At 39.0% G+C, this 19559-nt stretch overlaps 1 protein-coding gene across 14 annotated transcripts in view; it reads right to left on the reverse strand.

The window, feature by feature from the left end:
* tenm3 (teneurin transmembrane protein 3) overlaps positions 1–19559 on the reverse strand; it is a 282460-nt gene that overhangs the window by 23935 nt on the left and 238966 nt on the right. For all 14 annotated transcript variants that reach the window (XM_082163193.1, XM_082163199.1, XM_082163186.1 and 11 more), the window contains 4 exons: positions 17557–17676; positions 14340–14601; positions 10592–10859; positions 9064–9207 (listed from right to left, as the gene is read on the reverse strand). In XM_082163193.1, the coding sequence (XP_082019319.1) occupies positions 9064–9207; positions 10592–10859; positions 14340–14601; positions 17557–17676 (794 nt within the window). The remainder of the gene's footprint in view (positions 1–9063; positions 9208–10591; positions 10860–14339; positions 14602–17556; positions 17677–19559) is intronic.

Raw genomic sequence — 19559 nt, forward strand, 5'->3', positions numbered from 1 at the left:
AACCCACACCGCACCTGTTTGATCTGCCGAACAAGGGCTTGTGAATAATAGTGCAAGCGGATATACATACACCCACACGCACAACAATGAATGTCTTCAATTACACACACAATACACAAGTTATGACGGCCCCAAATTGAGAACGGCTTACAATGTGGGGCGTACTGGACTATTTATTCAGGCATGCAGAGAGACAGCCCTCATCTCATAATGATTGTGTGTACATGTTCCTTTGATATGCGTGATGTGTGTTTATATATAAATCCGACAGAGGGGGACAGGTCATGAGTGGAAAGCAGTGATTTGCCAATAAAAGGCTGTATTGGAGTTTATAGCTGCTGTGTTTATGCTGGGTCAGAAACTGGATGAGATTACAGAGCTAGAGCTGTAGTCTACTCAATTTTCTTCCATTTACGCCTCACAAACCATCCGTCACTGCCTCCTTTTCTTTCTCTCAGCGTTCCATTTCATGTCTCGCTTCTACTCCACTTCTTTTGTCTCAACAACTCTCCTTCAATCTCTCTGTCTTCAGACAATGCTTAGTTTTTTGCCTCTCTTTTGTAAGAATCTGGTAACACTGCAAATATATGTGAGATATATTTAAACAAGAATCGTATTATACTGAAAACTTTGCTGCATTAAATAAAAAAGTCCTTTATGTATTGTTTTCTTTTGATTCCAGGCCTATGGTATTTTGAAGCAATACATCATTTCTCAAAGGATTTGTTTATCTGCACAGTCATAGTCACTGTGTCAGCTACTTTGGAAAATAAATTCTGTATGGAAAAGCAGCAATAAATCTTTGCAGAGCCACGTGGAGCGTGTGGGTGTGTGTGCAGAGAGAGTACGATTAGTGGTCATCGAGTATTACCAAAATCAATTTAATTTAATCATTTCGCCTCTCCCTGTGTGTTCATTTCTCACATCTCTTTGCCATTTTTTTTTGTCATTAATATTTCATGGAGTAACTCCTTCCCGATTATTCAATTTAAATAATGGGAAAACAGTGTGTTTGGAGTCAGGACAAAACTAGTGAAAAGCAGGGGATGCTATATTTATTTATTTATTTTTGGTCCAGAGTGACTGTACCATGCATGCGGCACTGCAGAAAAAACAAGGAGGAAATCTGCGAACATGCTCTTCCTCAATCAAACACTCTGTCTTTGAAGATTTCCTGACTGGAATAATTGCGGTCCCAAAGAGAGGTGTCTGAATCTCTCCCTCTGACCTCCCGCTGTTAGGTGGAGGGAGGGGAGGTACAGTGGCTGAGCACTGACAGGGCCTGATAAGGGCAGATGAAAGGAATCGGAGGCTGAGATGGTGAGAGCGAGTGAGAGAGGATGCAGGTAAACCCCGTAGGCAGTGGTCGTCCACATCAGAGAGCGAGGCGTGCTTGGCTCATGCAGCCAGATTCAAAGTTGCATTACATGCCTGCACATGACCAAAGCTAAACTCAATGGGATTTAGAAAGGGCAGTAAAGTCTAGTGCAGCTGAATTTTCTGTGCTGGAGTGTGTGAGTGCTTTTGTGTGAGAGGTGAGAGGCAAATGTGGAGTGGCCTTCAGGTAAAAATTGAAAAAGAACTCATGAGTTAACAATGAGTCAAAATGCGATTACGCCACTTTCGTGAGTATGTTCACACACACACACACACACACACACACACACACACACACACACACACACACACACACTAGGGCTGTCAAAATTAATAGCTTAATAAACCTGCTGCTGTCTGTGTCATTAATGTCAACCAAAGAACAAAAGACAAAGAGAAAATCACTCACTGCTCTTGACTGAATAACTTTTGTAGCTTTAATGAAGATCAATCTATATTCAATTTATAATTTGTGCAGTGAAGAATATGTAGTGTTTGATTATTCAAATTCTGTATATTTACATGTTAGACCTACCTGAAAATCTACATGGGTCAACAGCATTTTAGCAGGGCAGGTAAAAATCTGAACTGTCCTTCCTGGGCCCGTAGAAAAAAACCTTAGCGTTGAGCCTTGATGTATTAAAGGGCACATGTAAATATGACATTACAATGGGTTTAGGCCTATGTAAAAATTATTTTAAGTTCACTTAAATTAAAAGCTGCTATATTTTTTAAAACCTATTAAATGTTAAAAATGATGGCTTCCAATTATACTGTACTGTTCAATGGCTATAATTAATGGGCAAAATTGAGAAAAAAAAATGCAATAGAGACAGTACTGTCAGTACTGGTATCATATATTTTCATATATTTTTTACACCATAAAATTTTTTTATGAAAAACTTTAATGTTAGGTCCAATTAATCACAGAAAAATGTGCGATTAATTAGATTTTTTTGTGTGATTGTTGACAGCACTAATATGCACACATATATTATAGCAGCAGGTGGTAGAGAAAGTAAGGGGGCTCTTTATAAGCAAGGGGATTTTGTGATTGAGCTCTTTAAGATAACCTGACTGGAGCCAGCGCTAGCTGTGGTATGTGGACAAGCAAAGCTGAACACAGACCATGGGCCCCCCATAGCGAATGAAAGATTTTACTAAATCTTTTTTTAATTAAGAATATTTTCAACTCAAATGTAAATATGGATATAATGTAGTTATTTTAATCAATTTTAAATTGATATTTTGTAAGTAAATTAACAAATCAAATCGAATTGTGACGAATCGGAATTTTGGCGGATAAAAGCCTATTGTATATACTGCTTGCTTGTAGTGTGGTGTCAATGGATAATCAGTTTTTAATTTTTATTTTTTTTACTATGTACAACAGCTGCAGAGAAATCTGGACCAAACCAAAATAAAGTCAGATGAAGATGACGATGTTGCATATATGTCAGGAAGAGGACCATTTACATCCAAATGTTATCCAATTTACACAGAACAAAACTTAAACATAGATTTTAGAATATAAACTGTTTAATCTGCCATTTTCAGTAAGATTTACTAAATATTAAGTGTTTTGTATGGATGCTATTGCACGTTTAACTTTAATCATGCCCAACAAATATCTGTTTTAAAGCAGTGGGTAAGTAGTTTACTCCTAGATTTGCTTAATAAAAGCCTACTTTGAGATTCTGTTGACAAACACGTTTATAGTGCATTATTTTCAACGTGTTTATTGCTAGCCCTGCAAGAATAGACATAGCGCAAGTAATTAAAGTGCAATGTATCCGGTTGCCATGACAACCTCACACTTGCTGCTGCACTATGTATCATAATCAACCACCCCTTAAAAACCATTGAAATTACAATTTAACTTTGTTTTCTTCTCTTTTTCTTCAAATTTTTTTTGCATAATTTTTTTTTTTTTTACTAATTACAAAAAATGTAAAGAGATGCACTTACTGCCTCAGATGCGACCGTTCTAATGATGGACAAAACGCAAATCTCAGACATTCCCACTGGTGAAAAAACTCCTAACTCCATTTGAGCTTGATTCTGGTGAAATGTTAATAATATAATGACAAATGCAAGTGTCTGATCATACATAAAGCCACAATACTAACTTTGACAACATGGTGCTTAGTTATTATTTTTTTTAAATACAGCTTTTTTTTTAATTGATTTCCTAAATAGTAACGGTTCTACACTAACCTGCAATTTTTGCTGGTTTCAAAACACACACCACGCTGGATATAACCTGCCACTTTTTAATGGTTGGTGACATATCCTGCGAAAAACTCCTGAGATCCAAAAGCTATTGCCAGCGCATTGCCATGGTGACTTACCTAATGACTTCACAACGTCAACGTCAAATTTGCATAGGCTGCACTATTTGAATTCCTGATTGGATGACTGCCAAATTAAATTATTAAACAGAACGATACAATAATGTTATTAACCAGTTAGTGTCAATTTAGCGTTTCTGTTCAGAACGACTAAACTTGATTTAGTTTTCATTTGTGTTCCTGTTAAAATTTCCTTCATTTCTGGTTTTGTTTCTTGAACCAGTTCAGTTCCCTGCTCAGCACATAATGAGCACCAAGAGCCACTCATAAACACCTATGTGAAATATAAAAAACAAATGGGACATCCTATAGTCTTGTAGATTTCATGGACGAGCAACGGCCATTGCAAGGGCATATCAAGCGAGCCATTTGGGACAGGGCAACTCTGTCCAACTGAGTGGCAATATAAAATCAGCCCTGGTCTAGATGCCAGTGCATATACTGTATAAATATTTATGCTATTCTGATTATTCAATCGCCAAATTGTGCGATCAAATACTTTTATATAATGATCACTAAACCATATAACTGGCAAAGATTTCCTACACAGTGCTAGTCTAATGTTTTCGCTTCCTGTCGGGTCCTGATCAACCTGTCAGGGTTTATTTTGCGATAATGACCAGCTGACTGTAGATTAACTTAGTTGCTTTAGAAAATACTGTGAATGTGAACAGATGGAGGACGCTAAAATAGAGAGAGTGTGTGTTTTAGTTTGTGGCTGGGCGTTGTCTGGATGTAAGCATGCATGTGTTTTCCCCGTGAGACAGCATGAAAAGTGTGGTGACAGGGTGAGGTCACCAGAGACGGGAAGCTAATGCAAACAAACACTCCTACACTTAACCAAACCTCAGAGGACCATACTGTTGGTCTTATTACTTTGTTCCTTTCATTATAACTAGACAAGACTATATACACACTGAAGGACTTTTAGGCCTAAAGCTTACAGCTAGGCAGATTTCAGATGGACACTTACAATAACATACGTTGTAGCTCCCTAGCTGCACACACTAAACGTTCAACATTTATGGATCTGGAAAGCTACTATTAATTTCTATTAGGTCGTTGCAGCCATTTTGAGACTAATGACAGTAATAAGTGGTCTCAAATGGCAGTGTGCTCTTCTGAAAGAGTGATGTGAGACAGATCATACTAAACATTGCACAGGAAAATAGTGGGCAGCACTTTATTTTACAGCCCTGTATTGCAAGTACATTCTATGTACTTATTGTAGTAATTACACTAGCTGTGTAATAACTAGCTAACTAATTAACCCTGAACCTACCCCTAAACCTAACCTAACCCATGATGTTACCTTACATTACTCAGTATTTTCGTCTGTAAGTACATTGAAAGTGCACGTACTGTAAAATAAAGTGCAACCAAAAAGTGTTTGCCTAAAATGCTATAATTACAATAATAATAATATTATTTGGTGTTATTTTAATTTTATTTATATATTATACAATTTGTTAATGTTTTGAATTAGCCTTTATTCATACATTTCCAGTTTCCATTTACATTTTTAAGTTTGAATCATTTTGTTATTAGCTTTTGTCATTTGTTATTAAATATATATATTTTAAAATTCTATTTAAATGCTTTAATTTAATTTAATTTCAAAACTGAAAGGAAAAAAAATAAAGCATTTAAATATATATTTTTTAAGGCAACATTTCTACTTTTCAGTTTCATTCAGTATTTAATTTTCAGTTTTTCATCTAGGATTAATATTTATATCTTTTTTAAAATCTCACTCAACTGCTCTCTCTCTCTCTCACACACACTCTCTCTCTCACACACACACACACACACACACACACACACACACACACACACACACACACACACACACAAACACACACACACACACACACACACACACACACACACACACACACACACACACACACACACACACACACACACACACACACACACACACACACACACACACACACACACACACACACACACACACACACACACACACACACACACAATTCACTATAACACACTGACTATTCATGTGGGGCTTGAACTGTGGAACTAAGAATCCACAATCATGAATCAATGACATCCATCAGAGCTGGACTGCAGCAGTGCATTCTGGGATACCCTAGGTGGGGCAGACACCTTACTCACCAGGCAGTTACACATGCTGGGGATCAGGAGGTATAGGGGCTGCTGGGCAAAGGGGGGTCAGGGACGACGCAAGGGCAACAGGCATGGAGATGAAAGACCGTTGGAATTTGTACGGACAGCTGGCTCTCGGCCAGTGAAGTAAAGAGGGCTTAGTGTCAATCAAGATGCCAACAACAAAAAAAGAGGGCCTGAGCAACTAGGGCTGACTATGCGCCCATCCTGTAGTTGGCTATTCTTTTTTTCTGAGTGCAAAAGAATGTTCAGCACTTAATTTACAAAGAAACAAAGCTGCATAAGAGTTAGAACTTTTAAACACACAAAGCAAAACATGAAAAAAAATTACATTGAATCAAAGTAAAAAATAAAATCACAGCAACAAAAGTTAAATCAAAGTTAAATGTTTCTAACAGAATGAAGAGAGCTGTGCCATTTCCCACCAGTCACTGCAAATTCATTTGTGTCAGTATCAGAAAATGTTACTGGCATCTCATCATGCCATATTGCCTGTGGGATGTGTTCTCCCACACAGACAGACAGGTCACATTATTCTGACATGTGATGAGTGCTTCATGACTGCACAAATCATTATTTATTTGTGTTGATTATTTTGTTTCAGTTAACTTCTCAACCTTTGTTTTCAGTTTTATTCTGTTATAGTTAGTTTACTTAAAAAAAAAAAAAAACCTGTTTACTCTGTTATTTAATCAACAGTTTTTTATCTTAGTTTTAGCTTATGATGATAACCCTGACAGACGAAATGAAGGAAAAGGTCTTATGTTGATTTATAAATAATTGTATCTGTTTAACACATATCTATATATTGTATATCTATAATCTATACTACACTCACTCTCAGATTAAGATAAACGGACTAGTACAATTCCTCAATGCCCTCTGTGTTTCGCTCCAGAGAGTTAATTTCCACAATCATTACACTGAACTAGGCCTGTTCACATACCTCCATCAAAGGCCCACTTCACCGGGTAATTTATGACCTTTCCCCTAATGGATTCACCAGCTCCTAGCTGTCCATCACTGTCTGCGGCCGTCCCAGTGAGGAACAGTTTTTTCTTCTCTCACTAAAGTCTGTTCTTTTTCTATGTGTGAGATCTCACAGACTGCCGTATAAAGCATTGTGCTATATATACAGTATTTATTAGGGCTGGGAATCACTGGGTACTTCACGATACGATACGCGATACATTGTTCACGATACCGATAATATCACGATATGGCGATACTGCGATAATCGATATATTATCAGTAATAACTCACAATATATCATGTTTTAAGAAATAAAAAGTTTTTTTTTTTATTAGGAAAATGAATCTCCATTTATTTTTTGGGATGAAACACAATAACAAAAACAACTTGTGTCTTATCAGTTGCAACAAAACAGTCACAGACACTATTTTTGTTTTGCTCGCAGATGATTTTTTTCACTCGGGAGAAATCGAGTGGAATCGATGATGCTCGCATGGTCGCGGCTCGCAGCGTGTGAGAGGAATTACGAGCCGAGCACCTCCCGACCTCCCGATAATTTTTAAACATGTTAAAAAAATTCGGGGAGTCGGCCCGATTTTCACCAGCTGTTCCCTATTGCCCTAATCATACACAACCACCACGTCGATGGGGCTATACCTCAGTGGCAGCAACCATACAGCGTGCGCATACACTGTCACACACACACACTTTTTTCTCTCTCTCTCTCTCAAGTTTTTATGTTGAAAGGAATGGCTACTGTTCTCTGCTTTTCAACAAATCATTTGCACACACATTTATGTCATTTTTCTATCTGAAGCTTTGCCTGCATGCATGCAACATGACGGTCTCTGTGTTTAGCGTGAAAGCCCACGTGATTGCTGCCGGCTCGGGATAAAATTCGTGCAGGACAGTCGTGCCGTGTACCAGCTGCTTTGACGCGATTATCAGTTAAACTGACTCGCAACGTGTGCAATATCACGACCTCCCGAGTGTCCGAACTCGCACAGTGTACCGTGTACGCCCGCTCTAACGGCTTTTAAGATCGATACTTGGCAAGAGCGCATCGAGAATCGATCGCGGGAGAAAATATCGCGAGATATCGCCATATCGATATTTTGGCGCACCCCTAGTATTTATATTCAAGGACTTCTGAATCCATACCATAGAAACAGACCAAAATGTAAGCCACTAGCCGTTCTACTGAAGCTCTGCAATAAACTACAAAAGTTGTATTGATCAAACATGTTAAGAGCTACAGTAGCGCGTAAGAGTTCTAGTGAATAACATATTTTGGTCTGTTCATCACTCTAACCAATCGTACGGCTTCAGAAGACAAGAAATGTAAATTGTATGACTTACTTTTATGCTTTTTTTGCCCCTTTGCATTAAAAAATTACCACACAAGAAAATAATACAGGTCCGGAACGACACAAAGGTGAGTAAAAGATGACAAGATGCTCAATTTGTGGTGAACTTCTTTAAGATATGACTTTTTTATCATGTAGCCAAATGGTAGCCATTTCGGTTTCAGTAAGAGCTTAAAACAAACATTTAGCCCTGGAAAAGACAGCTTGCTCGCCACTATCATTTCAGGGCTATGGAAACTAAGAACAGCTCATCATGTCCCCTTGAAAGGGCTCAAGGGTGGTGAATAAACAGGTTCAACCTTTAAGCAAGGTACATGGGGACAACCTCTGCTGATCACCCTTTTAAAGCCGAGATGAGGGATGAGACTCCATAAGAATTCATCAAGGCAGTCTTCCCCCAATGACACGTGGCCATAAATGTTTGCTGCAGAGAGCACTCCAGATTGCTTCATCTGGGTGAAGGTCACTAACATGGAAATGTCAAATGTCTCTTCATTGGCATGCTTGAGACAATAAGAACGCTGTGCTGCTCTAGCTCCACTTCATCAACGCCATTTAAAAGCAATGACACTAATGAGCGCTCATTTACTCCTTATAAAAGGTTTTAGACCTTATCTCATGTTAATAACTATTAACAGGCAGATAATGGACCTTATTTAGAGGAGGAACGAGAGGTAAGGCAAGTGTGTTTTAATTGATTTTTGTTTAAATTTGGGAGTGCGTGGGTAAACACATGATTTCAGCTGATTGCCAAGATCAATGAGCTGCGCATATTAAATCAGTGTAGGAGTGCGATATTTGTGTTATTCACTGGAGAAGTCAAAGTTTAGAGGTGGGCTTACCATTCTGAACATCCAAAACGTGGTGTTTGTCCAGCGTCCATCCTCCCATGTTTGAGGCGTCAAGTTCGTAACCTTGCAGGATGGCTGTTCTTTTCTCCCACAGGATCAGATCCAAACAGGACTCGTACTCAAATCCCACAGACACTTCAGAGAGACAGAGAGAGATTGCTGTTGTTCATGCATGCAAATGTATTGTATAAACATCATATCAAATGCAGCCTTCTTGAGAACCAGTGCAAAGTAATCAATAAAGACTAAGTCTTAACACCACATTAAGAGGCATGCAGATAAATCATTACATAAACATCGAGCTGATAAACCGCAGTCGATAAAACTTATCAGATGTTCTACACAATATCAATTGATCTTTACTGCAGCCAGCCTGAACACTGTAGTGTCTCTATCATAACTTTCGTAAATCTTATAACAGATCTGCGCTTCACCAGGTGCAAATCGTTTAAAATTTATAACTGTTTTCAGCCGATCATATTAAGAAAGCGACCTTATGTCCCCCAGAGAGAATCAATAAGCGCACTGCTATTCGTTGGGCAAAAAAATTACCTGCTTAATGCAATTGGCAAACCAAAGCCTGATGAGAAGGTGAAAGCCAATCAATACTCGTGAGACCTAGCTAACCTATTTACAATTTTACACTGTTCACTTTGTAAAGGCAAAGTGCATTCCTGATTTAGAGAAAAAAAACATGTCTTTTGTGGGTCAACATCTTTTAAATTTTGTTTATGTGAGGCGCTGAAAAGCATGTCTAGTTTAGTCTGGCCTACTGCCTGCCACATCATCAGCTGAAAATAAACTGAGGCGCTGTCATCAGCAGCTGGCCGTCTTTCTCAATGCTGAAGTGAAAAACAAAGCCACAGATTCGCCTTGACCTTCCTCAGAACAGAACGAGTTATGTTGTTCTCTGTGGTTTTGTTGATGGGTAATCATACTACAAAATACAGTCAGCATAAAAAATGCCACAGTGAAAAAAAAAAAAAATCTTTTAGAGGAAAGAAAAAAATGCTTCCAGTGCTATTGTTGCCTTAATCATAACTGCTTTGTTTTCCATTTATACTCCCGATTTGCATAGGTATATTTAAAGAGACATCCCATAATGCAACTGTCATAAGTGGCATGGGCCATTAAGCACATCTACATTTTGCATGTAACAAATTCAGTCTTTCTACAGAGGGTAAATTACATTATTGCTCTACTCTGTGAATCTATAAGAACAGCATGTGATAGATGGGTGTTTATCAGCTCAACTACACTAGCTGATTTCATAATTAATATTAGTAAAAACATGAAAAATGCTGTTAATTGGGAGGCATTTTTGGAAAGTTTGGAGGTTTTGAGAAGAGGTGCGATGCTGTGTCAATTTACACTAAATTAACAGTCAGAGAATCTTGCAAAAATATACTTGGATGAAAAATTTTCACATTTAATTGGACCTTCAATATTGTAGTATATATATATATATATATATATATATATATATATATATTAGTCTCTGATCTCTGTGTATACTCACCCACAGCTTCTGACAGGCCATAGACTCTTTGGTTGTATGCATCCGTTTTGTCCCAGATGAAGGTGTAGGACAGATTGGGTTCCGCGGGGAACCACTTCTGAAAGAGGCGTCCCACCACTGCCACCATCAGGTGCACCTTCATGAGGTTAAAGGGGATGGTGGCTTGGGTCATGGTCACCTTGAGCACAGGACGGTAGCCAGCCGCCCGCGAACTCAGATACATGAGGTTCAGGTCGCTTCCCGGAATCGCTGTCTCCTCCTGAAGAACCTGCACATCAAAGAGAGAAAGAGGTGAAGATAAATGAAGATGGGGAGAGAGAAGGAGTGACTCGGGAGCATCTGGAAGCGGCATTAGAGCCAAGGATGAGGACTCCGATTTTTCTCTCCACAGGATTAAAGCACATCTGTGCCTGTGTTTGCTCTGACCGCCATTTACTTGACATCTTGGATCTAATGAGGGAGATTTTCACGGGCGGAACATGCTTATATTTACATCACTGTCGGAGGCTATTACTGTACCGGATTCCACATGCTCGACCACGAGAAATAGTCAACAGACAGAGGATTGAGGGCCACAACTTGCAGTAGAAGAGTTCAAACTGGATTGATTTCAGACTTCTAGAAAGCTGGCACATTGTACCAGATGAAACACAGGCGTGCAGTTAGCGGCATTTAAAGGTGCCCCTGGTGAGGAGTCACCAAAGTTCAGAGCATTAGTGCTAATTTCTCTCCCTCTTTGAGATGCACAAAAGGAACACAGGAGATGAGGAGCAGCTTGGATCAACAGAGAAATTCTGCATCACAGCTTTCTCCTCAAGTGCTTAATGAAAAGCCAGTCAAGCCACTGTGGAAAGACAGTAATCCCCCTGTCTTCCAGCGCATGGCATTGTCAAGTGTCCTACTGGGAGGGGACATTTGCTTTTCTCTAACACAGAGGACAAAGGGAGCCAGAGGGAATTTCTTTTCTTCTCTTTTTTTTTGGTTTGGATGCCGCTGCACTTTTACAGGGATCAGTAGAGGGGGCTAGATGGCTTTGGGAGAACCTTTGATATACAGTCTGTGGCTTCGACAACAAAAAATCCCAGACAAACCGGAAACTAATGGTAGGTAGGGGATCAAATAAAATCCCCTTTTTATTTTAAAAGTTTGGTGGTTTCAACTCACACTTTTCAGGTTTCACATTTACACACACGGACATGACCGTAGCATTATGTTCTCAATTTGAAGGGCCTATGCTGCCACCCTAACACTAGCTGATGCTATCCACATGTGTGTGTGTGTGTGCATATCCTATGTTTGTAGGTTTACTTAAGGGCGTCTATAAGCCACAATGCATTCATTCTATGTACTGGCCTCCCCTCTGTGAACTTTGATTACAGAGTCTGAGCTAATAACATGCTTTACTCCGCCTGCTATAAAGCTCTTAATAAATGGCACCGCATGCGCTGCTGTGTCTCTACGTGTGCAGCCGTGTTATTCTTAGCCACGGGGGCAAGGGCCATAAGTGCATATGGCTGCATTAAAGCAAAATATTTTCTCATTTGCCAAATGAAAGGGAAGATGAAAAAGGCTTTGAAAGTTCATTTGATACAGACCATTAAATGCACAGTAATAAAGACCAGATTGAGTTTTATCATCAAGCATTTTTTCATGGTAAGAAAAGAAGCTAGTGTTTCTGTGAGAGGCCAAAAAGCAGCCAAAACAATGCACTCTCGTTGCATTTAGAGGTGATGTGCCTTATAAGACACAGTAGTTTCTGAAGCAGAAACACAAAACATGATGGGAAATCATATATCTTTCATTCACTAAATGTCTCATCTGATTTTCCACTGTCGCCTAGAGCTTTTCTCTGGACGTGAAAACGTGCCGTTCTCCTCCAGCCAAATAAAAAATGTTCCATCTCTGCACGACGGCCAAGTGGAAGCAATATGCCTTCCCATTCAGTGTCACGGCCGCTAAGCGTTATGAGCGCTGGCTGAGGGATGTCTGTTTGCCATTTATGTGTGACGCTCCGGGTAAAAAAAAGACCTTGGAGGCCATTACAGCTGAAGTCCAAAAGCCCCATATTAAATGCTAACTTGGTTGGGTCTGATTACCCCTGTTTAGAGTTGCTCTCAAAGCAGGCTGTAATTCAAATCTACTTTGATGAGTGGGGTTCCACAGAGGGGACAGACGCCCCTGTTGGGACCGAGGAGAAACATGGGAAGAGGAGTGTGGCCTTGTTACATATGCTGCCGACAATAAGGAAACAATTTTTCTCCTTTATGTCTCGGAGCAAAATCGTAAGACAGCATATGTGTTGGCCCTGAGTGCTCGCATTACTGGGGATGTCCCCCCCCCCCACACCCCACACACATGCCACAGAAAGGTAAGAATGGAAAAGCCGGGTTATAGAGGAAGGGATCAAATACACATCTGGACACAAGTTAGGGTGGAAGAGAAAATACAGACAGAGAGAAACAGACAGAACTGAGCCAAGTTTTGTGAACCTCTCAATCAACAACAGCACTCATTTCACATGGCACAGAAAAAGTGACTGAAGCATTCAATATCAACGTTTATTTTGCCTTTCTTTTTATAACTACAATTAGTTTTAAAGGATCTGTTCACTCAACAATGACAATTGTTTCATTTCTTTTTTTCTGATCTTTCTTTTGTGGAAGACTTTAAATAAAGAGCTGGTCACTGTTTTCCATACAATTACAATAAATGGGGAGCAAAAGCACGATAAATGTATCATGAAAGTATTAAGTAGTCCATATGAATTATATGTTATATTCTTATGAAGCCATATGAAAGCTCTTTGATGAACAGGCAACATCTCCAACAAGCACTTAACTGCATGAGTGAATCATTAATTCGATTAATTAAAAACAAATTAATAGATTATGTCTCATTTAGACTCCCATAGACAGACTCATTTATAGATTAAACACCTCTAATTCTCATTCACTTTCATTATATTAAAAAGAGTGGCTAGGATATTCTTTTTTATATACCTGTTGTGTTTCACAAACACATGGGTTTTGAAAAAATCACATGGGTTTTGAAAAACAAGGGGGTGAGGATAATAGCAGAATTTTCATTTTTGAGTGAACTATTCCTTTAAGACCTTAGGAATTGTTTTGTGCAAGACACAAACTAAGCATGTTTTATATTCATTTCCCCAAAGACACAGTGCTTTATTTGGTCTGATGTGGGTCCAGCTTTCATTTTTACAGACAGGCAGCAAGAGGCTCGAGTCATTTTACACAGATTATGTAGGGGATAGTGTGTGCTTATTTGCACTATAAAAGGAACAAAAGGAGGGTGTGCAAGAGGATATACAATGCTGCCCAATATCTCCTCAATATGTGGGGTTACACCGAGGGCTGTAGTGATTTCTGCAGTAGGTCTTGCAAGCGCCACACTAAGATTTAAAACAGTTTTTCCTCTGAGTACTGCATGCTGGGTGCAGGATGAGGACAGAGAACAGACTGTTTCCTCAAGGTTTTTTTTAGTGCCATCACTGTTCTCAAAGGCCCCTTCTTGCTCGTCTAGACTCAATTGCAGATTCACACTGGCTACTGCCATATGATACCCTCTGCTGAATATGTAAATAAATTATCATTTAGTTTCCAACTGACCAGAATTATCACTTTGGTGGGAAGGATTGTTTCCGATTTGGAGATCTGCATCATCCACATTGTGGCTTGCAAGTATATAATCTCACAATCACCTTGATTTAAGGAGTCAAACTAAGCCTTACCTGTGTTTCTGGAATGATGGGGCCGTTTTCGGGTGAGGATCTGAAGAAGGTGGAGAGGGGTGTGGCCACGATGAGAGGGCTGGGTCGAATGAAGCCACTCAAGTCGCAGATAGGGATATCGTTCTCCTCTTTCTTCATTACCAGCGTGTCCATTACGTAGAAGACATTCCACGGGATCCATACTGTACGGAACTGTGTCAGAAATGGCCCCCGCTCGAAGCTCAGTGTCAGTGATGCTCCACCATTGGCCAGAATGTCAAACCTGCACAGATAAAACAGGGGTGTGTTTATAAATATCAATGCTTAGCTTCTATGAACTTAACAACGTTCTGTATAAAATGATATACACATTTAAAAAACAATAGGGCTGTCATACTCTCCTCATTAGGTATGCGTAATATGCAGGTAATGTACTGTGGAGGTGATAGAGTGAGTAACTGAGATGAATTAGACATGAGAACTGACGGCTAGACCTGGTTTAATTGTCTCTTCCTTTAACCTTCTTGATCCCAGTGCGTGTCTCCTCTGAGCCAAGAGTTTCTAAGAAGGCCCTTTCCTTCCTGACACAGGGCCTTGCCACGGTAAAAAATGCATGATAATGTGGCTGAGCCTTTTTATCATGCATTTGTGTAAAAGCCAAAACTCTCCCTCGGCTCTATCTCTCTCTCTGTTGCCATGAGAGCCTTATTAGAAGGGAAATGAGTCAGGAACTGAGCGAACTGTCCTATATTCCAATATTCAGCAACGGCTGCAGGGGGAAAAAGCAAGATAGGGCAGAAAATATGCACATAGAAGCGTAAAGATTTGCTCAAGCGTGCGTGCGCGCGCACACACACACACACACACACACACACACACACACACACACACACACACACACACACACACACACACACACACACACACACACACACACACACACACACACACACACACACACACACACACAACACACACACTAGCAGAGCATCTGAGCAGCTCTGAAGGAGAGGCTGCTGGTGATTGGTCCCTAACAGCTGCGTGGCTGGTACTCTGATTCCCTGTTGAAGTAAGTGGATGTGGAAGAGGTGTGGGCATGATTATCCACTGCCATTTTTTTTACGGCCTGCCCCGCTCTGGTGTTCAAGAGCTGCAACAGCTGGCTGAGTAGGCTAATCTCGGACACACTCCCTCTATCTATAGCCTACCCCCTGTACTCTCTCTCGTTCAGTCTGGGTTTTCTCTCTCCAGTCCAACCTCTTCTCTCATTACACTTTCTATTAAACATCTCTCTGGAAGTCTCTTTCTAACACCTCTCTTTGTCTATCTCTGTGATGCACTGATACAGTTAAACTCCTCTCCTCATTGCTGTTATGTGTGCTAATGCCCTCTATTTCTCACTTAATAGAAAACAAATATAGGAGCCAAAATCACCACACAATTCTGTAATTATGTCATTATCAAGTATGATGTTGTTCTATAGAACATAACGGAGAATTCTTGAAGAATATCCTGGCTACACTTTTCCATATAATGAAAGTGAATGGCGACGAGTGCTGTCAGGTTCCAAATAGTATTGTTATTGTTAACTAAAACTATTAAAATTGTTTTTGTTAATTGAAATAAAGATGAAATGAAAAATGAAACAAATGAATAAATGAAAATGAACAATAGATTAAACAAATTTTTACAAAATTAGAAATGTTGCCTTAGCAACTAAATAAAATAAGTTTAAGTGGTTACACTTTAGTTTTGGGGTTCAATTCTCCAAAACAAACTTTTCCAATTTTCCAAAACTAGTTGCTTATTAGCATGCATATTACTAGGATATTGGCAGTTTATTAGTACTTATAAATCACCTTATTTTCCATGACCTTATTCTACATTCCTTAATCCTACCCACAATCTAAATTTAACAACTACCTTACTAACTATTAATAAGCAGTAATTATTTATTCAGCAGTAGTTTACTGAGGCAAAAGTCGTAGATAATAGTGGGAATTGGACCCTAATATAAAGTGACTAAAACTAAAAAAAAAAAACTAAAAAAAAAAATGACAAAAGCCCATAACAAAATTTAAATGAAACTGAAAAAAAAAGCAAAATAAATAAAAGCAAAATAAATACTGTAATAGTATATAACACTGGTTCCAAACCAAAGTAACAACGAAGTAAAAAAAAATCTTCTGAAGCTTAAAATAAACCGATTGAAATTCAACTTTGCACTGAAAATCATCGACTGTGAACCTCAAATCAAATACAGCACCCTTAGATGTGTTGCATCAGGTCTGATGTCAATGACACCTTTTGTGCGCCACAGAAGAAAGTAAGTAATACCGACATTATAGGAACGACATGCAGGTGAATTAATAAAGACAGAATTTTCATTTTCCATTCAACTATTTCTTTAAAAACTTGACCCCACAGAGTCCATCAACTGCACCTAAATGCCCTTTTCTGTGATTCTATCTTTAATTGCACTGAATTCAATTCAGATTTAATTTCCTCTCTGCATGATTGCTGCCTTTTAGCCATTCAGCACTGACAAATGACAGAACATGATAGTGGGTCCTAACAGTTCCTTCTCCTTGAACAAAGATGTCTGCATAAAGAGCTTGCTGGTTACAGTCCTGAGGCCTTCATGATTGTGGCGCTGCAGCTCCTTAATAATACCGGGATTGGTTTAACAGTACGGGAGAGTGCAGCCCATTGGCTGATTGATTCCACCCTTGTAAATCCAATGCATTTTAAACAGGCTGTTTGCTAAAACACTGCTTCCTGAAGCAATGCCTGACATTTTCACGAGATGATCTTGGTAGATAAAACAGCACACTATAACACACACACACACACACACACACACACACACACACACACACACACACACACACACACACACACACACACACACACACACACACACACACACACACACACACTAACACACACACACACACACACACACACACACACACACACACACACACACACACACAGTTGTGGAGCCACAAGGGTTTTCAATTGTGTATTCAATCAACAAAAAACAAATGTATTCAGTGAAAAGGTTTTCACACATTTATGTATATTTTATGCATAAGTACTAAACATAACTAAACCGATGGTTTTGGTGACATCTATACCCTGTGCTGTATAATGATGACATTCAGTTATTCAAGGACAGAAACAGTATGGAAATGTATATAGGATATGTGTCTGCTTGTGTTTTCAATCAACCTACATGCCATCCTGCCGTGTGATGGTGAATCCGTGGTCTGGGTAGTGCACAAAGGACACGTTGACTCCGATCAGGGGTGTGCCATCTGCAGTGAGCACCTGCCCTCTGATAATGGACACCAGGCTGCAAAACAAACACACAGTTGGTAAAAACACACACACACACACACACACACACACACACACACACACACACACACACACACACACACACACACACACACACACACACACACACACACACACACACACACACACACACACACACACACACACACTATTAATATGATTTACAGCATGACTGACCATGGATTCACTAAGCTTTCACTGCGATGTTAAAATGTCTAATCCACTGTAAATAACTAGAAAGCACACAAAATCTCTCTCACACACACTCACTCTATGCTTATTTATGTGACTCTTGCGCCCCTGTCTCTGTAGACCGCCATAATTCAGTCCCCTAAAGGCTGCAGTGGGATTCTTATGTGCTTAATTCCCAAGGCAGCTTTTCCTTCAAAGAGCTTTATAATGATCGATGTGTCCAAGGGCTTTTGTTTAAAGAACTGTAACTTTCCAACCTGGGGAATACAGTAAATACCTTAAATACTTATTATTATTATTATAAGTAATAATAAGTATTTAATATTACTTTATATTAAGTAATATTAAATTCATATTAAATTACTTTGTTTAACAATAACTGCATTATAAATTAGTTTTTGGATAAACACTTGACTTTCAAATCACACACACAAAAATAGAGCTGTCAGTTTAAAGCAACAGGTGCAACAGAATTAAACTGAGCAATGGGGTCACAAGATAATTTTTTTTATATTTTTATTTAAACTGTTGAACTGAGGCATGACTGAATGACCAGAGCGCACTTGTACAGAGATAAATAATTTAAAATATATTATTTTAATTTAATCAAATGATCTGAATCACCTTATTATCTTTCTCAGTAGATACTGATATATTTAAACAATTGCAATTCATTTATTATTGGCATATCTAATTTGATTACAATTATTATTATTTTAAATTTTTTTATCAATTGACATTCCTAACAAAATAACGAATAATAATGAAGTTAATCAGAGGCTGGGATGTTTTGGGCAGGATGAGTGGGAGAGATCTGCTTTAGCTGTTAATCAATGGCAGGAAGGCAGAGAGTCACTTCACCGCAGTGCCGAGCCGAGGACACCTCGCTCTACTTATTGAATGATTTTCCAGGTCATTACTGTTTTTCTGGGGGCCTAATCAGCAGAGCAGCAGTGAATCAAAGTGTGGCGTCGTCCCTCACTTGAAGCTGGGATAAGGGAAGTGTGGAAATGACCCCAGGGTCACAGGCACAGGTAAACATTCCACAAATAAGCTGCCATTCCCCATGATGTGACCGTAACTCAGAAATCCCATTTGCTTTGTGTGAGATAATAAAACAATAGTGTCCAGTGTTAGCTGCCACAGCCTGAGTGTCCTAAAAGCATGCTGTAATTCACCCTCTCAGTGCTGTATTTCTCTCTCTTTTGCCCTGAACACCACAACACACAACTACTACTGTAGCTCTGCATACCACATGCTCTGAGGCCACCATGATGACAAGATTTTCATTTTGGGGTGAGCTATCCCTTTCAGTGAAATAAAAATGCAAGTGTGCAAAAATTTTAAAACTAAAACTACAAATGTGTCCTGTAAAATGCACAAACACAATCAAAATACAGAGAAAATGAAAGATAACTACAAAATATGAATAGTCTAAAAGGGATTTAAATGAAATACAAAAATGCAAACTCACTAATTAAAAATATCCTTTATGTATATAAATATATATACTGTATATATGAAGAGTTCAGATGCAAAAGCCTCTAAGTGCCATCTGAAATTTTCTTCTAGAATGATCATTTTTATCAAGCTCGTATTTTTAAGTTCAGTAATTTCACTTAAATGACAATTAATAGGTCATTTTCATTGCCATTTAAGTGAAATTACTGAATTTATACGAGCTTG

The sequence above is a fragment of the Leuciscus leuciscus genome, assembly GCF_965113295.1.
Source record: "Leuciscus leuciscus genome assembly, chromosome: 3".
Lineage (NCBI taxonomy): Eukaryota > Metazoa > Chordata > Actinopteri > Cypriniformes > Leuciscidae > Leuciscus > Leuciscus leuciscus.